This window comes from Sycon ciliatum, chromosome 1, assembly GCF_964019385.1.
Source record: "Sycon ciliatum chromosome 1, ocSycCili1.1, whole genome shotgun sequence".
Lineage (NCBI taxonomy): Eukaryota > Metazoa > Porifera > Calcarea > Leucosolenida > Sycettidae > Sycon > Sycon ciliatum.
The window spans coordinates 97,119,312-97,135,141 of record NC_088643.1 but is presented as its reverse complement, the minus strand read 5'-3'; the positions used below and the strand labels follow the sequence as shown (position 1 = coordinate 97,135,141).

The following is a 15,830-nucleotide window of genomic DNA, read 5'->3' as shown; positions in this document are numbered from 1 at the left end:
ACCCAGTCGGTGAATGATGACGAAGTCGAACGCTGCTAACCGCTCCAACCAACGAGCGATAAGTGGAGGTGGTTCCTTGAAGGAATGAAGCCAGGTCAGAGATTGGTGGTCAGTGCGGAGTGTGAACTGAGCGCCCGCGAGGTAGTGGCGGAAATGCTCGATGAACGTGATAACGGCAAGCAGCTCACGCTTCGTGGCGAAGTAGTTCCGTTGGGACTTGGTGAGTGATTTGCTGGCATAGGCCACAGCACATTCACACCCGTGGGAGTCACACTGGCTCAGAACTCCACCCAGGCCGGTCTCAGACGCGTCCGTGTCCAGGAGGAACGGTCGACCAGGATCGGGGTAGGCCAAGACAGGGGCAGTGACAAGCTGGTGCCTCAACGCTTCGAACGCGTCCTGGCAGGCAGGAGTCCACTGGAAGGAGGCTTGCTTCTCGGTGAGCTTGTTGAGAGGGGCAGCAATGGTGGAGAAGTTGGGGATGAATCGACGGTAGTAGGTCGCGAATCCGGTAAACTGTCGTACGGCGGTTGGGGATGATGGGGTGGGCCAGTCGCGGACAGCAGCATACTTTGCTGGGTCAGGAGATACACCCTCGGCACTTCTGCGGCTTGATCTTCAGGCCGGCTTGTCGCAAGCGTTGGAGGACCGTACGCAAGTGCCGGAAGTGCTCTCCGACCGATCGTGAGTAGATCACGATATCATCCAGGTAGACCATGCAGATAGAGCCCAGAAGGTCGCCGAGCACCTCGTTCATCAACCGCTGGAATGTTGCAGGCGCGTTGCATAGCCCAAATGGCATGGACCGCCACTCGTATAAGCCGAACGGTGTCACAAACGCTGCCTTCCGGCGAGCCGCTTGGTCGAGCTCCACCTGCCAGTATCCGCTGGTCAGGTCCAGGGTGGAGAATACAGTGGCACTGGACATCTGGTCAATGGCAGTATCGACACGTGGGATGGGGTAGGCGTCCTTGATGGTGATGGCGTTCAGCTTTCTGTAGTCTACGCACAGTCGGAGTGACTGGTCAGGCTTCCGCACAGTAACGATCGGGGCAGACCATGGACTGGTCGACAGTGAGATAATGTCTCTGCGTAGCAGGTCGTCGACGTGAGCCTTCACCTCAGACTGAAGGTGGACAGGAATGCGCCTGGGTGCCTGGCGGATGGGGCGTTCAGAGCTAGTCTCCACCGTGTGGGTGATAAGCGAGGTGGTGCCCAGGTCCTGCGGTCCGGTGGATATGACATCCGAGTACTCAGACAGCAGTTCAGCGAGCTCCTTGGTGTTCCCGTCGTCCAGAGGTGGTCTCTCAAAGAGGTCGAACGGCTAGGTGGCTGGGTTCTCTGCTGGAACAGTGGCATTGCAGCGGGCAGCCAGAGGAGCAGGCGGAAGACTTGGCTCATCGTCCATGGTAGTGCACGAGTGCAGCTCACCAATGATTGTGTCTTTTGGAATCGTGACTGGTTTGGGGGAGAGGTTCTGCAGACAGATGGGTACATGTTCCCGGCATGACTTGTCCTCTACTAGGGTAGGTGTCATAGCCAAGAGGTGCTTGTCCAGGAACCGTGTGCGGGGCTCAATCAGAGCAACCGAGACGAAAGAACCAGCCTGTTCCGGGACAGAAGCCGGAGCCAACGTCTGCGTTACCCGGGGACAACAACAAGGGTAAGCAGCCGCACGAATCGGACAGCCGCGGGACGTGGCGATGTGATCCCGGGTGGTGGGGGTCTGTCCAGTGGATACGTAGTGCCGCCCATCACCAAACAGGAGTTGGACATGTCTATCTGACACTGAGTGGCACGGAGGAAGTCCAGACCGAGAATGCCAGAGACTTCAATGTCAGCGACGAGAAACGGATGACGGCAGCGGACGTCGAACGCAATCTCAATCGGCAGTTCCACTCGACCAGTGACAGCAACAGGACTGCCCGTCACGGATTGAACCGACACCGTAGGCGGGGTTAGACGAGCGGGAGAGACAGCCCTCTGACCGACCAGAGTGCGCCACACAGCAGTGCTAACCAGCGACACAACACTGCCGGTGTCGACCAACAGCGACACTTTCTGGCCTCCAATGTTTGTCGTGATGAAGAGCGATTCGGGCGTGGTGGTACAAGGAACAGTCAGTACAGGAGCAGGGTTACGTGCCGTCAGTACAGCACATGCATCACATACAGCAGGCGGCGAGGATTCACTAGACGATGGACAAACTTGCTCAAGGCACACAGAACAGGGCACACAGCCGGTGGTGCCGGAGTGGGTCACAGGGTCACACAGCAGAGTAGCCATTGCCGGACCCGTGGCAATGGCTTCTAGTGGTTTCCCGAGCGGCCGGGCTGAGTGCGAGGAGGCTGGTTAGCGCCGGTCGCCTGCTGCTGCGGACACTGGTGCTGGAAGTGTCCCGGGCTTCCGCAGGACCAGCACACCCTCTGGCCACGTGCGGTGTTCTGGCTTGATGCTGGTCCTGGACGACCAGCCGCGGTGAGTGTCGTCAGCTTGGCTTCTAGGTTTTCCAACCGATCCAACACAGCTGCCAATGCCGGGTCGATGGCTGGTACAGGACGGGAGGTTGGGGCAGGGGCTACTGCCTGCACAGCCACGGGCGGGAGAGGGTCGGCCGTCAGTTGCGAGTCTGTTTGCAGGATCGTCTGCATGTGTAGCGCCCGCTGGAGAGCGTCGTCCAGGGTGGCCGGGTTGACCGTCCGAACTTGGACGCGCAGGTCGCGGCTGTCCAGGCCAGCGATGAACTGATCCTTCCCAAGAGTGTCCTGGACGGCGGGTTGGAGGGTTGGGTACGAGTACCGAGCCAACCGCCGGATGGCTTCGCAGTAATCGCTTAACGGCTCCCCAGGGCGTTGGCGACGACCCTGCAGCTCAGCCCGATACATGTCGGCTTGCTGGGGCGCATTGAACCGCTGCTCCATGAGCTGCAGCAACTGCGGAAGGGGGCCCTGGCGCACATTGGCAACCAGACTGTGGTAGTAGGAGAGAGCAGCTCCAGACAGATACAGGCCAAGGTATGCGACCTGGTGTTGGGGCGTCCAATTGTTCACTTGGGACACAGTCTCGAATTGGAGGAGCCATGATGGCCAGTCACTATCAATACGGTCGGGCACTGCTCAATTGGTGTTACCAGTGTTGTCAGCCCAGACAGCTACTAGTATATATTTGTTTTTCTCTGCAGCGTAATATGCTTCTCTGTTCATTGTTGCAGTTTAATGTGCCTCTCTGTTCATTGTTGCAGTTTAATGTGCTTCTGTGTTCATTATCACAGTCTACTGCAACGACAGCAACAACTTGGTAGCAGCACGTAATGAAGACCGGTGTATGTGTAGACCTGGTTATATCAGGACATCCGCACACAGATGTAAGTGATATGGTCCCATCCTAACACATTCTCATTCTGTTTGACTCGAAGAGAATTGGTGAGCACACATGCTCATTCCCTGGGCACTGCAAATTCACAACTCATTTCATTTCACAGAACCATTTTTCAAAATTTCGAAGGATGTGAAAACTTGTGCCTGACTGGTATATCTTGATTGCTTGATCCGTGTGTGTGCATACTGACGTGAAAAATAGGCAAACTGGGGAGTAGTCACAGCGAGGTGGTCATGCTGTTAACACTGGCGGAACAGTGGGGAAGATTTCAAATTTGGACTTCACGGAGAATTTCACTTTGTTAGGAAATTAGAGGCCACATGCCCCGTACTGTTCTTTTTCTCTCCGAAACTCAACACTCGCAAGCCAGATATGAGAGAAAGAAAAAATCATCAGTCACACCACCGGGACTCGAACCAGGGACCTTGCTATTCGCGAGCAATGCGCTAACCAACTTTGTATTTGCTCGCAGTGGACATAGTTTGATGCGCTCCCCATGATATCAAGCGAATGACCGAGGGCCCTCTTGATTGGTGTGCGTTGCCAGTATGTTGCAAGCTAGATATGGATTGATCGAAGAAGGATAGATTTACCATCACTGTGGATAAGAGTCATACTGTAGATCGGTTGGTTAGAGCATTGGTCGCGAATAGCAAGGTCCCTGGTTCGAGTCACGGTGGTGTGACTGATGATTTCTTTCTTTCTTTATTATCTGGCTTGCGAGTGTTGAGTTTCGGAGAGAAAAGGAGCAGTACGGGGAATATGGCCTCTAGTTTCCTAACACTTAACAGTGTGGAAGATTTAACAGAATTTAGAGAGATTGGACACAGGTTTCGCAAAGCATACAATGCGGAATGCGATGTTTGTTGCTTATGATTGTAGGGGTGAAAAAATTAGTTCGAATATTCGAGTAATCGTTGGAAAATTTCGAACGAGCGAGTATTCGAAATTTTGTACTTTATCGGTTTTTTTTTAGTATTGGCATTCTATTTTTCAAAAATCTTTTGTTGTACCGCTAGTTCACTGGTATGCATGCGTAATGCATGCCTTTGAGTCAGTATTTTATGACTTGGACGATGCAAGTAATGTTAGTTATTATTATTATTATTCACACATATCCGCCGGATGAGTACGCGTGGCCCATGCACCATGGGGACCCACGAATACAAACCAGCATATGTTCCCTCAGCAATACAAGCAAGCAAGCACGCAAAGATAAATGAGAGCCCAGGCAGCGAAAACAAAGCGAAGAGAGATGAGGACATAGGCAACGAAAACAATTCCAAAGCATAGCCAGGGATTGAATGTGTGCATCTGGGTACGACAAGTTATGAGATATGAAAGTACTGATGAAAATCATTAAGTTACACTCCAGGGCCACGTTGAGGGGCCCTATCCCACCACCCATGGCTGCTTCTGGACTTTTTTTAGGTTGGGATCCCGCGTACGGACAGAATGGGCAAGAAAATGTGAAAAAATGTAAATGAATTTTTTGGCTCCTGGGTGGCTCGCACACCGTGGCACTATGCCGCAATTTTGAGTTTTTCCGGCCTGGAAAGCCTGTCAGTGAGGCGCAAGAACTTTAACATCATGACCAGAGAGCCAGCATAGTGGCAGGAGTGTGTGGTGAAAAATTCACTCGAATCCATTGAGAGACACCAAAGTTACGGTCAATTGAATGCCATATGAAATTTACGACCAGGTTGCTACCTTAACTGGCCCATGACTACTGAGTACTGAAAATCATGATTCTTCTCCAATATGATAGCTACCAAATTCTTCATAAAACTAAGACTATAGTACTAGGACAAACGTGACAACTACTGAGAAGGGGCTGCACCGAGACGCAGCAGTGATGCCAGGGCATTGATGGCTCTGCCGACCTGAGATCTTGGCATCACGGCCAAAAACACGCACCAGAGCCAACCCCTGCATTAACTCTTCCCGGATCCATCACAGACCTCCCAGTGGTAAAGCAACACAAGGATCTTGGTTTGGTCATTGACTCAGACTTATCGTATATTAGACATGTCGACTATATCTGTTGCAAAGTCAGTAAAGCTGTTGGCTACCTCATGTCGCACTGCTCCCACCTACCGCTTGAATTCGCCTTTTTATCATTGCTATATTCTCCCCATTTTTCTCTATTGCTCAACCGCCTGGTCATCCCTACTAAGTAATTCGTTAATGAGTACCCTGGAAGTCCACAATAAGAGGGTACTGAAAGTCCTTTTCAAACCATCATACTTTCCTTCTGTCGAGCTGTATGATATGTTAACACCTTCCCCATCTCTACTCAAGCGGATCGAAAACAGTGCATTGTTGTTCATTCTATTCGTCTTGACAAAGCCCCGCCACACTTGCGTAAATATAACTGGTTTCTTCCCACTCATTTTTTTATGTATTTTTTACTGTAGTACTTATTTTCAGGCCTCTTTTACGGACAAATTAACACTCCCACTCATCCTACACGCACTTCCTGCACTTTGCCTAAAGCCCGAACATCAGCTCATACCAGATCTCCGTTTTTCACTGCCTATTGTCTCTGGCTGGCCCTGCGTCTATCAGCAAAATCGTCTTGTACGCTAAATGATTTCAAGGTCAACATGAAGCTTGAGTTCTAATAACTGCTAATTCTTCATTCAGATTTGTTTATCTTTGCCTCGCCCCGTGTAGGTTATTGCCTCCTGCAATTTGTAATTTTTTTGCATTGTTTTGCTTACTGCCATGGCTGGCTATCGCCCCCCCCCCTCCCTCCATATTGGCCTATATTCCCTGGCCACGGGAAGGTGAAATAGATAAAATAAATAAAATAAGGTCAGAAAAACTAGGCTCTAGCACCACAAATTTATGTCTGAGTGATAATAACGGATATTATGATCGCGTTCGCGACAGGGGGAGGGGGGTCAAGAGTGTAGTACTGCTACACGCATAGCGCAGTGAATCAACAGCACTGCGCTATGCTGCAGAGACTCATCAGATGCTAAGGAGATCTTGTACAGACAGTAGCTGTTCATGTCATGCCCCTTGCAACTGTTTGCATGCGAATATGCATGTGGAGCATGCCTGCACTTTGAGTGCACATTCTGCTAATATACCCCGTGATCATTTCTCGATTTCTGCCAGTTCCTGCCATTATTCAAATATCCGTTCACTCCACGGATAATCAAATTCATCCTATTTTTGATCATTCTTTTCGATACCATAACTGTGAACAGGTAATACCCACCTAATCACATGACGGATTGTAATGCTCTGTACTGCTCTTTGTACAGGTGAATCCATTTTCAACAAGCTAAATATAAACGTTACTGGCGAAGGGCTTGGGAGTTCAAACGTCACTGTTTTCAGCTTGATTGATTCAGAGTGGAGGGTGCACAGTGTGTTCACACAGAATACACTTTACCTGCTGGCTAATCTCTCCTTACCTGAAGGGAGATTTGCCATCAGATCTGCTGAGCGGATCATCTACACGTTTTCCGAATCTATTCAGGAAGGTGAGATAACGCGCGTGTGTATTTCTTCATGTTGACGCGTGTGTGTGTGCGATTCCCAAAGATTCTCGATGGAACCAATAATCAATTCAGAGAGCTAAAGGTTTCTCTCCAGCCATGTTAAATAACTAACCCCCTCACGAAAGCGGCCACTCTCTTTCTCTCTCTCTCTCTCTCTCTCTCTCTCTCTCTCTGTCTATCTCTTCGCCTCTCTCTCTCTGTGTCTCTGTATCTCTCTATCTATCTCTCTTCTTTCTCTCGTACTATAGCTGACACTGTTGCAGCAGAGCTGGCCAAGAATCCCTCCCAATTCCTCACCGTGAATGCCAGCTCGAATGATAAATTTATCCTGGTGCCCACAGCCCATCTGCGCAGCTACCTGGTCAACTTAAGAGTTTGGTTTCGGCCATACAAAGTCGAATGCGTTGACATTCCTGGTACAAACCAGTCAGACATCTGTAGTTACAGTTTGTTTGATGAGACACTCCTGTTCAAGGATGGCCTATACGAGTTTGCCCTGTCTCCACTCAACACTACAGTACCTGTTCTATACACAGTTCACTCAAGACCAACTACCACTGCACCTCTGATGCCCGGCATGCCAGGTAACAGTGGTAAGTGTTCAGTGTGTTTATGTTTAGCTAATGTTTCTTTCTGTCTGAATTTCCCCACATGCCATTACCAGTGGATGTGAGAGAGGTCTACATGCCCAACACAGACGTGAATAAAAACAGAGAGGATGAAATATGCACACAACAAACATAGTATTGGCGGAGGACGCGAGGTATAGTAATATTATTATAACAGGGACATGCTCCCCAGAGTACAGATACAACGCACAGAGTACATTTATGACACATGGAGTACAAAGTAGCGAGAGTTCCCAGATTACCTTGAGTGCTCAACACCACAAAGATGGAGCATTATCACAAAGGCAGAAGAATACAGAGACAACCGGCTAGTTCATTGCTGTTACTCTGGGTTCATCCTGCACATAGCATAGCTAATGCAATCCTCAGAAAACTGTTAGGTACCTCCTCCCGTACGTTGTACAACCTTTTCCAAGCTGGCCTGCATGCCCCCTCGTACTAACCTTTTGTCTCCTTTTGTCACCTTTTGTTCCGTTGGCATGGGTAGCTACTTGCGCGCCCATATTTGCCATCGCTACCCAGGCCCTTTATCTTGCCGCCCTCACTCGACCTCTCTCTCTTCCATAATGTATTCGTTTCGTTCGTCTTGGTCTCTGTCTCGTCGTCTCTAAGAAATGTCGTCCCATCTACCAGTTCCCGTTTTCCATAATTTCTTGGAGAGTAATCGTCCTTTTTGAAATCAACACAACTGATAACCTGCACATCATCTGGGTCCAATTTCATACGCAGGCAGGTAGCAAAGCAAAGCGCGCAAAGGTAGAAAAGCGCGACATTAGTGTGACATTTCAAGTTAGTGAGACATGGTACAGATGGTGTCAGTTTTACAAGGAGGTAAGAATGAGGGAAAGAAGGAGAGTTGACAGTCAAGTTACAGTGACGGCAGGCAAGCCCTGCGCCTGGTGGCGGCATGCAGGTGACTAAGTCACACCAGTTCCGTAGCGTGAGAGATAGAACTTATTCTAATTACCAAATTAGCCCCATCCCTCACACAAACAAGTCAACAAAGAGGCATCTTTGGATTGAGGAGTGCTGGTTTCGAAACAACTGGTTTGAAGCTCAAAGTAGAGCTGGTGTTAGCTCAGAGCAGAGCTGCTGCTAGCTCAGAGCAGAGCTGCTGTTAGCTCAAAGTAGAGCTGCTGTTAGCTCAAAGTAGAGCTGCTGTTAGCTCAAAGTAGAGCTGCTGTTAGCTCAAAGTAGAGCTGCGGTTAGCTCAAAGTAGAGCTGCTGTTAGCTCAAAGTAGAGCTGCTGTTAGCTCAAAGTAGAGCTGCTGTTAGCTCAAGGTAGAGCTGCTGTTAGCTCAAAGTAGAGCTGCTGTTAGCTCAAAGTAGAGCTGCTGTTAGCTCAAAGTAGAGCTGCGGTTAGCTCAAAGTAGAGCTGCGGTTAGCTCAAAGTAGAGCTGCTGTTAGCTCAAAGTAGAGCTGCGGTTAGCTCAAAGTAGAGCTGCTGTTAGCTCAAAGTAGAGCTGCTGTTAGCTCAAAGTAGAGCTGCTGTTAGCTCAAAGTAGAGCTGCTGTTAGCTCAACGTAGAGCTGCAATGCTAAATGGATGTAATATAGCGCAAGGCAGAGCCGCAGCAAATAGCTAGATAACACCAGTTGTGAGAGTGGACCCGATTAGTGGGTACGATAATTATGATGGTGTGAATAAGTTGGATAGGGAGGGATGGTGGGAAAAGAAACACTGCTGAAGCACGATCCGTTGTCTGGAAGAGCACAACAGGGCAAGCAAGATTTGTTTTTCTTTTCCGCAAAATGGGCTGGTGCCATTTGTGATTACGCAGCAAAACAAAGCGCATGACGTCAGTCTTGAATGCAGTACAAAGCAATGCAGTGCAGTGTGTGCGCTAGTTCGGATTGTTGCTAACAAGTACTAGCACAGCTAGTACACCATTAGCCCCATCCCTCACACAAACAAGTCAACAAAGAGGCATCTTTGGATTGAGGAGTGCTGGTTTCGAAACAACTGGTTTGAAGCTCAAAGTAGAGCTGGTGTTAGCTCAGAGCAGAGCTGCTGCTAGCTCAGAGCAGAGCTGCTGTTAGCTCAAAGTAGAGCTGCTGTTAGCTCAAAGTAGAGCTGCTGTTAGCTCAAAGTAGAGCTGCTGTTAGCTCAAAGTAGAGCTGCGGTTAGCTCAAAGTAGAGCTGCTGTTAGCTCAAAGTAGAGCTGCTGTTAGCTCAAAGTAGAGCTGCTGTTAGCTCAAGGTAGAGCTGCTGTTAGCTCAAAGTAGAGCTGCTGTTAGCTCAAAGTAGAGCTGCTGTTAGCTCAAAGTAGAGCTGCGGTTAGCTCAAAGTAGAGCTGCGGTTAGCTCAAAGTAGAGCTGCTGTTAGCTCAAAGTAGAGCTGCGGTTAGCTCAAAGTAGAGCTGCTGTTAGCTCAAAGTAGAGCTGCTGTTAGCTCAAAGTAGAGCTGCTGTTAGCTCAAAGTAGAGCTGCTGTTAGCTCAACGTAGAGCTGCAATGCTAAATGGATGTAATATAGCGCAAGGCAGAGCCGCAGCAAATAGCTAGATAACACCAGTTGTGAGAGTGGACCCATGAAACCAGCACTCCGTTAGCTAAGCACTATTGACGCACAGCAAGGGTCAATTTATGTCAGCACAGGCAAGCATTGCGCAGCTAGAGTTCAGTAGCTCATTACTCACCCGAGTTGGGGATCATGGCATCCATGGCACGGCAGCAAGCCGGGACGATAGCTGGCGCTTAGCGCTTGTTGTAGTCCGGATGTAGCATAGACACGCATCGCTCTTTCCACTGACCTGCCACTCGGAAGAAGGAGTCGGGGCACTAGCCATAGCAGCGGTGGTGGCTGCACCAATGTAGACCGAATGCCCGGAGTAGTTCGACTGGGATGGTACACCGGCCGCAGCGACAAGAGACCATACTGTTACTGTGAATGACTGCCTGGTCAGCTGCTGTCTGTTCGAGAGTACGAACAAGAGTTGCTCTGGTCCCTCGCGACGAGTGACAAATGGGTAGCTAACAATGGCACGGACCGGGCAGTACGGCGGTACAGACGGGCCAATGTCACTAGTAACGCCTTTACCGAATGGGTCCGTCTTGGATGAAAGCAGGAAGAGTTGCAAGCGTCCGTCACCAGGGGAGCTAGTACAGCCCCGTGTGATGCCATTAGTGAATTCAGCACACCGAAGAAATCCAAAGAAGCAGCATGGCGGCTTGGTAGAGCAGCTTGTCATGGCCATTCAGGATACTACTTTTCCGGCGTGCATCCGTCAGGTGTCGTAGGATTGGCATAGTTATAGGAAGGCGAGGGGTGAGTACAGCCGTACCATGGCATCGCTGGATGCCCTTCAACACCCTCTCCAGAAGCCACGCATCTACTCAGGGGCCGGCAAACCCATTCTCAAGGTGGGCTTTATGCACCGCACTCGCATACACAGATACAGTTCAGGGCATGCTGATCATAGTTCGCGCATGAATGTGTGTCCAGGAACGATGACTCGGGCAGCAAAAGTGAGCTTCCCCAGGAGGGACTCGAGTTGACGCTGGCCGATGCTGCGCTCGCTGATAGTAGCCATGAGTGGCGCACGGATCTCGGACAGCTTGTCCTCTGGTAGCCGCAGTCTAGGAAAATACCAAGGTCAATGATGGTGATGGCCCTCGAGCTGGGATGGAGCAAAGAGGAGTGCCGAGATACGTGAATGCCCGGAGGGGGGTGGTGAGTTGCTGGTTGGCTGCAGCCAAACCAGTGGAGATATCGAGAAAGTCATCGAGGTAATGAAGCCGGTGATCTATAGCAAACTCGTGCTGCATGATCCAGTTGACTGCTGTGGCTACTGAGTCAAAGACGGCTGGGCTGGAGCGGAGGCCGAAAGGCAGAAAGCGCTCGTAGTAGTAGGAGCCTTCCCAGCGAAGTCCTGACGGCGGACTGGGATCTGCCGAAATGCACTGCGTACATCGAGCTTGAACAAATACACAGGCTGTGGGCATGACATGATGATGTTGATCGCGTTGTCAATGCTCGCGTAGTGCAGAGAGAGCGGCTCGGCAGGAATGCTGTCGTTCGCGCCGGTGCCTTCCGGACTAGACAGATGGTGGATCATTCGCAGCTTGCCGTTCTTTTTGGGGATGGCACCAATACCAGAGCGGCGCATGAACTGAAATGGAGGTGACGGAAATGGGCCTGTGGTCTCGCTGCGGGCGCAGGAAGCAGCTAATTGCTCGGATATAAATGCCGAGTGAGTGAAAGCCAAGGGTAGATTATTAGAGAAAACCGAAATGTCGTGTTGGCCGGCAGATCCAAGAGTAAAGCCACGGCGCAGCCCATGGAGAACATCCGCAACGCATTATTGATATGAGTGGTTACGTAACAGGCGGGCAAAGTGGTCAGCTAGCAGTGTGGTGTCTGCAGAGTGTATAGGAAAGAAGCTACGTACCGAGTCAAGCTATTCAGTAGCCATTCTGCTAGGAGCGGCGGGGTGGCCGATTGGCTCCGCGCTGCTGCTGGTTGCACATGATGCATGGGTGGTCCTTGCCACACTGGCTGCAGGTGTGGGAGAAGCGGCACGACGACGAAGAACAGCGACCTCCATTGAAGTTGCGGCAGATTTCTTGGCTGTCGCTGATATGGTTGCGACCACTGGAGGTAAATGCTGCTGGCTTGGGGACGAAAAGGACACAAACCGCCTCTGGATGGGCCGTCTTACATTGAGCGCATTTTGGGTGTGCATGGCCTGTGACAGCTATCTGCCATAGGTTCACGTCGATGGTGTCCAACCTCTTCGTGCCTGGTTACTGGGCCACGAGCAGCCGCAGCTGGCGGTCGTACTCTAGCCACGCGCTTGGGAAGAACTGGCGGTTAGCAGTCAGGATCAACTGCTGGTACGCAATCAGTTCAGCGGTTCAGCAGTGCGGTGTAGGGCAGCAGCCGTGATAACAGACATGTATGTGGTCCATGCCTCGAGCCGGGTAGTTACATGTATAATTATCGTGAACCTTGCGACGCACCTGCTTCGCGTACGGTCATCCGACTCGACGATATTTAGCTGGCTATCGTTATTCGGGCTGTGCACCAGCCGGAATGTTGGGCCGGAAGTGTGCAAGAATTTCAGGCAACCAACTTGAAAAATCTACGAACTCCCCTCGCAAGATACGTTCTTGCACAGCCTTGGGCACAGCTGGTGCAGGTGGCTGATCGGGTGGGTTACAAGGGCTTGGCCTGGCGTAGTGGCGGCAGCAGCCGCATTGCCTTGGCCTTGGGTGAGGAGCGGCACAATGCTCTCCGATAATAATAAAATGGCGGCCGACAAAGCCGATTACACCTCGTCACGTAGATCTACGGGAGCGCAGATCCCATGTTGAGCCCGCGTCACCTGAGCTGGCGGAGGAGGCATTGGTGCAAGTCGGGCTTCTGGGCTCGCGAGCCGTGTCCGCACTGTCATGTTTCTGGTTCTCCTGGCCGGAGCAGACCTCACTACCAAGGGCTAGTTGTGCCAGCAAACGGTCCTGTAAAATACTTTTACTAAGTAACATTAGTTTCCTTTCGGATTCAAGCCGCGCTGAGAAGGCTCGCCGCGGGGGCTTGGCAAGGCATTGCCTTGACAGTGTCGACAGTTAGGTCAGACATACTGAAGAAATACAGTGTCGAGGTGACACTCGGGCTGGCAGCAAAGCTACGAAAGGAAAAGAAACACTGCTGAAGCACGATCCGTTGTCTGGAAGAGCACAACAGGGCAAGCAAGATTTGTTTTTCTTTTCCGCAAAATGGGCTGGTGCCATTTGTGATTACGCAGCAAAACAAAGCGCATGACGTCAGTCTTGAATGCAGTACAAAGCAATGCAGTGCAGTGTGTGCGCTAGTTCGGATTGTTGCTAACAAGTACTAGCACAGCTAGTACACCATTAAAGCTACGTGGACCCTGGCTAGCGCCAGACGTTACTAAAGTAACGTATTTTGCATAGCTACGGGAATAATAGTGGTTAGTTCACAGAAGCAGACTTCTCCAGCACAGAAGTTGAAGTCATCCATTCCGACTCCGAGTTTCACAGTAATCAATCATCATGCAAGCCATTTGATGGTGATTCAGCTTGAAACTTGGAGGTGTGCTCTGCTTCTGTTATGACAATGCATCATGAAAAGTAACTATGCTCCCTTGCATGAATGAGTTGCCATCGGCTATTCTTACTTTTATGATGTTTATATTGAATTCAGTTGTTGTCCGATGGATGTGCTAATAGTACTTACTACATAAAACCGATGTATGCCCTAGGATATTGATGTGTTTGGTGACAGTTTGAACAATTATGGCCATTTTACAACACTCGTTGTTTAAACTGGTTTGAATCTTGTTAACTTGAACACATTCTTCTCCAGCTTCCGTAACTTCTTCACCCACAGTCACCATAGATCGTAGACGTGGCATCACAGACACAAGTACATGCATCAACTCTACGCCATCGGCCCGCAGTGAGAACAGTACTGATTCTACAATAACTACGTCCCGGGTGAACAAGTTGATCATGTATTCCACTCTCGTAACAGCACTGTTCATGACGGAGATCTTTGCAGCCATCACACTGATATACATAACATACCAGGCAAGAAACTAGATCTTAGTCACTATCGCAATTCCGGATCTGTTGTTCTCGTTCTCTTTATATCCCCTTTTGCCCAGTATCTCATAATAGTCACAAATGTAAGAGTACTCCGTAAATCTTTTGTTATTTCAGTTGGTCTCATTGTGTTTGTCATATTATGGTATAAAGTGATAAGATAAGTTGCTACAATATCGCATGTATTTCATCAATGGTAGTTCACGTCTCTTCAAATTGATATGCAGTACACTGTACCTATTGATACATTGATTGGTACATTGATACGTTGATGCGTTCATAGGATAATCATTCTTTTTATTTTGTAAAGTTTTGATGTAAAGTGTATTCCGGTTTGGGTTTGACAATCTTTATTTTACACATGCATTTTCCTGATTTCTTCTCCAGTGTCTGTTGTATTGCATTTTAATCCATTGAGGCTTGTATCACATAATTTTGTTTAAGTACATTGCATCTGCAAAGTAGGCAGTAGGTCTACGCCTCAACCATCCATGCTCACTTTAGCTACAGGATGGTGCAAGACTGCAGGTTGTTCATTTTGCAATTTCTCCGTTTTGCATGTGGTGTTTTGATACATGCATGCTCTTTTGTACTTGTTTGTAATTGTGAATACTATGCATGGTGGAGTCAAGACCAGCAAACCATTGATTCATGCTGCGAATTCAAATAAATCAATACAACACAATACAATGCTGTTGCCAGGGAGTCTTGTTGTTGAGATTAGGGAGTCGTCAAATAATGGCCCATGTACAGTACTTTGACGACTACCTGGTACCTGGTAGAGTTTAAACACACTTACCGGTAAAAAAGAAATTTAGCAGACACCTGATTTTAGCACACACAATGATGTAAGCAGGAAATGGTGTATGCAGTCATTGTTCACAAGTGCAATCCCAGAAAACAGTTTGAAAAGAGAGGTGTTGGCAGTGCTTCAGACAAAAAAAGGAAGAGCACAAATTATTAAATTGAACACGATGTATCCAGGCATTGCCAGCAACTCCGTTGCCGGATCTTGGCAAAAGTGAATTCACCAATCAAGCTGTAGCATTTATTATGCAAGCAACAAGGCAAGAGAGATTGTGTGCCGAAAGCAGTATGTTAAACGTAATCTGCTCAGCTTTACTTTAAAACAGCAAGGAGGTCGCAAATCGAAAACAGGTGTAAGTCAAAACAATGGAGTGTTACATGTAAACAATGAACAATGGGAGGAAGAAGGCGGGTAGATGCTGCCTTAGAAAGACGATAGGAGAAATCAAAAACTTTATGAACAACGACAGTGTAGACATTTTCGGCATTGCTGAAACTTGGCTTGATAGTACGTTTTCTGACTCATCCATTCATATACCTCATTATAGACTCTTTAGGCGCGATCGCGGGCACAGACCTGGTGGCGGTATAGCTGTATACCGTATTTTCCGGGGTATAAGCCGCACTTTTATCGATAAAAATCGGACCAAAATCGCCCCTGCGGCTTATACACCGAATATGCTTGCGCGAATGAATGCTTAGCATACATCAGTATGCATGCTGACGTCATGTGACATGTCATTCGACTCAGCTTCACGCCTGTGTTGCTGATCAACATCAGTGGCAGCGAGACTGAAGATAGTGCAGATGACATGGAGTGATCTGTACTACTGTAGTCAACACAGCAATACACCAACATCTCTACAGCAACCTGTGGTGCACTAACACTTCATAATCTGATCTTACATGGTATTTAGCTCCATAACCATAATAAAT

At 49.1% G+C, this 15,830-nt stretch overlaps 1 protein-coding gene across 1 annotated transcript; it reads left to right on the top strand.

The window, feature by feature from the left end:
• Positions 1-3,082: 3,082 nt before the first annotated feature.
• Positions 3,083-14,119, top strand: LOC135809303 (uncharacterized). The gene is made up of 5 exons (XM_065322635.1): positions 3,083-3,104; positions 3,272-3,364; positions 6,654-6,875; positions 7,142-7,486; positions 13,849-14,119. Exons 1-5 carry the CDS (start codon positions 3,083-3,085, stop codon positions 14,082-14,084), a joined length of 918 nt encoding a protein of 305 aa, XP_065178707.1. The 3' UTR covers positions 14,085-14,119.
• The last annotated feature ends 1,711 nt before the right edge of the window (positions 14,120-15,830 follow it).

Bases quoted from the DNA above. Each gene is read 5' to 3' on its own strand.
- LOC135809303 (XM_065322635.1), top strand. From the start codon at position 3,083: ATGGCCAGTCACTATCAATACG. The intron at 3,105-3,271 runs GTCGGGCACTGC...TCATTATCACAG, and splicing joins GGCCAGTCACTATCAATACG to TCTACTGCAACGACAGCAAC. The intron at 7,487-13,848 runs GTAAGTGTTCAG...ATTCTTCTCCAG, and splicing joins CGGCATGCCAGGTAACAGTG to CTTCCGTAACTTCTTCACCC.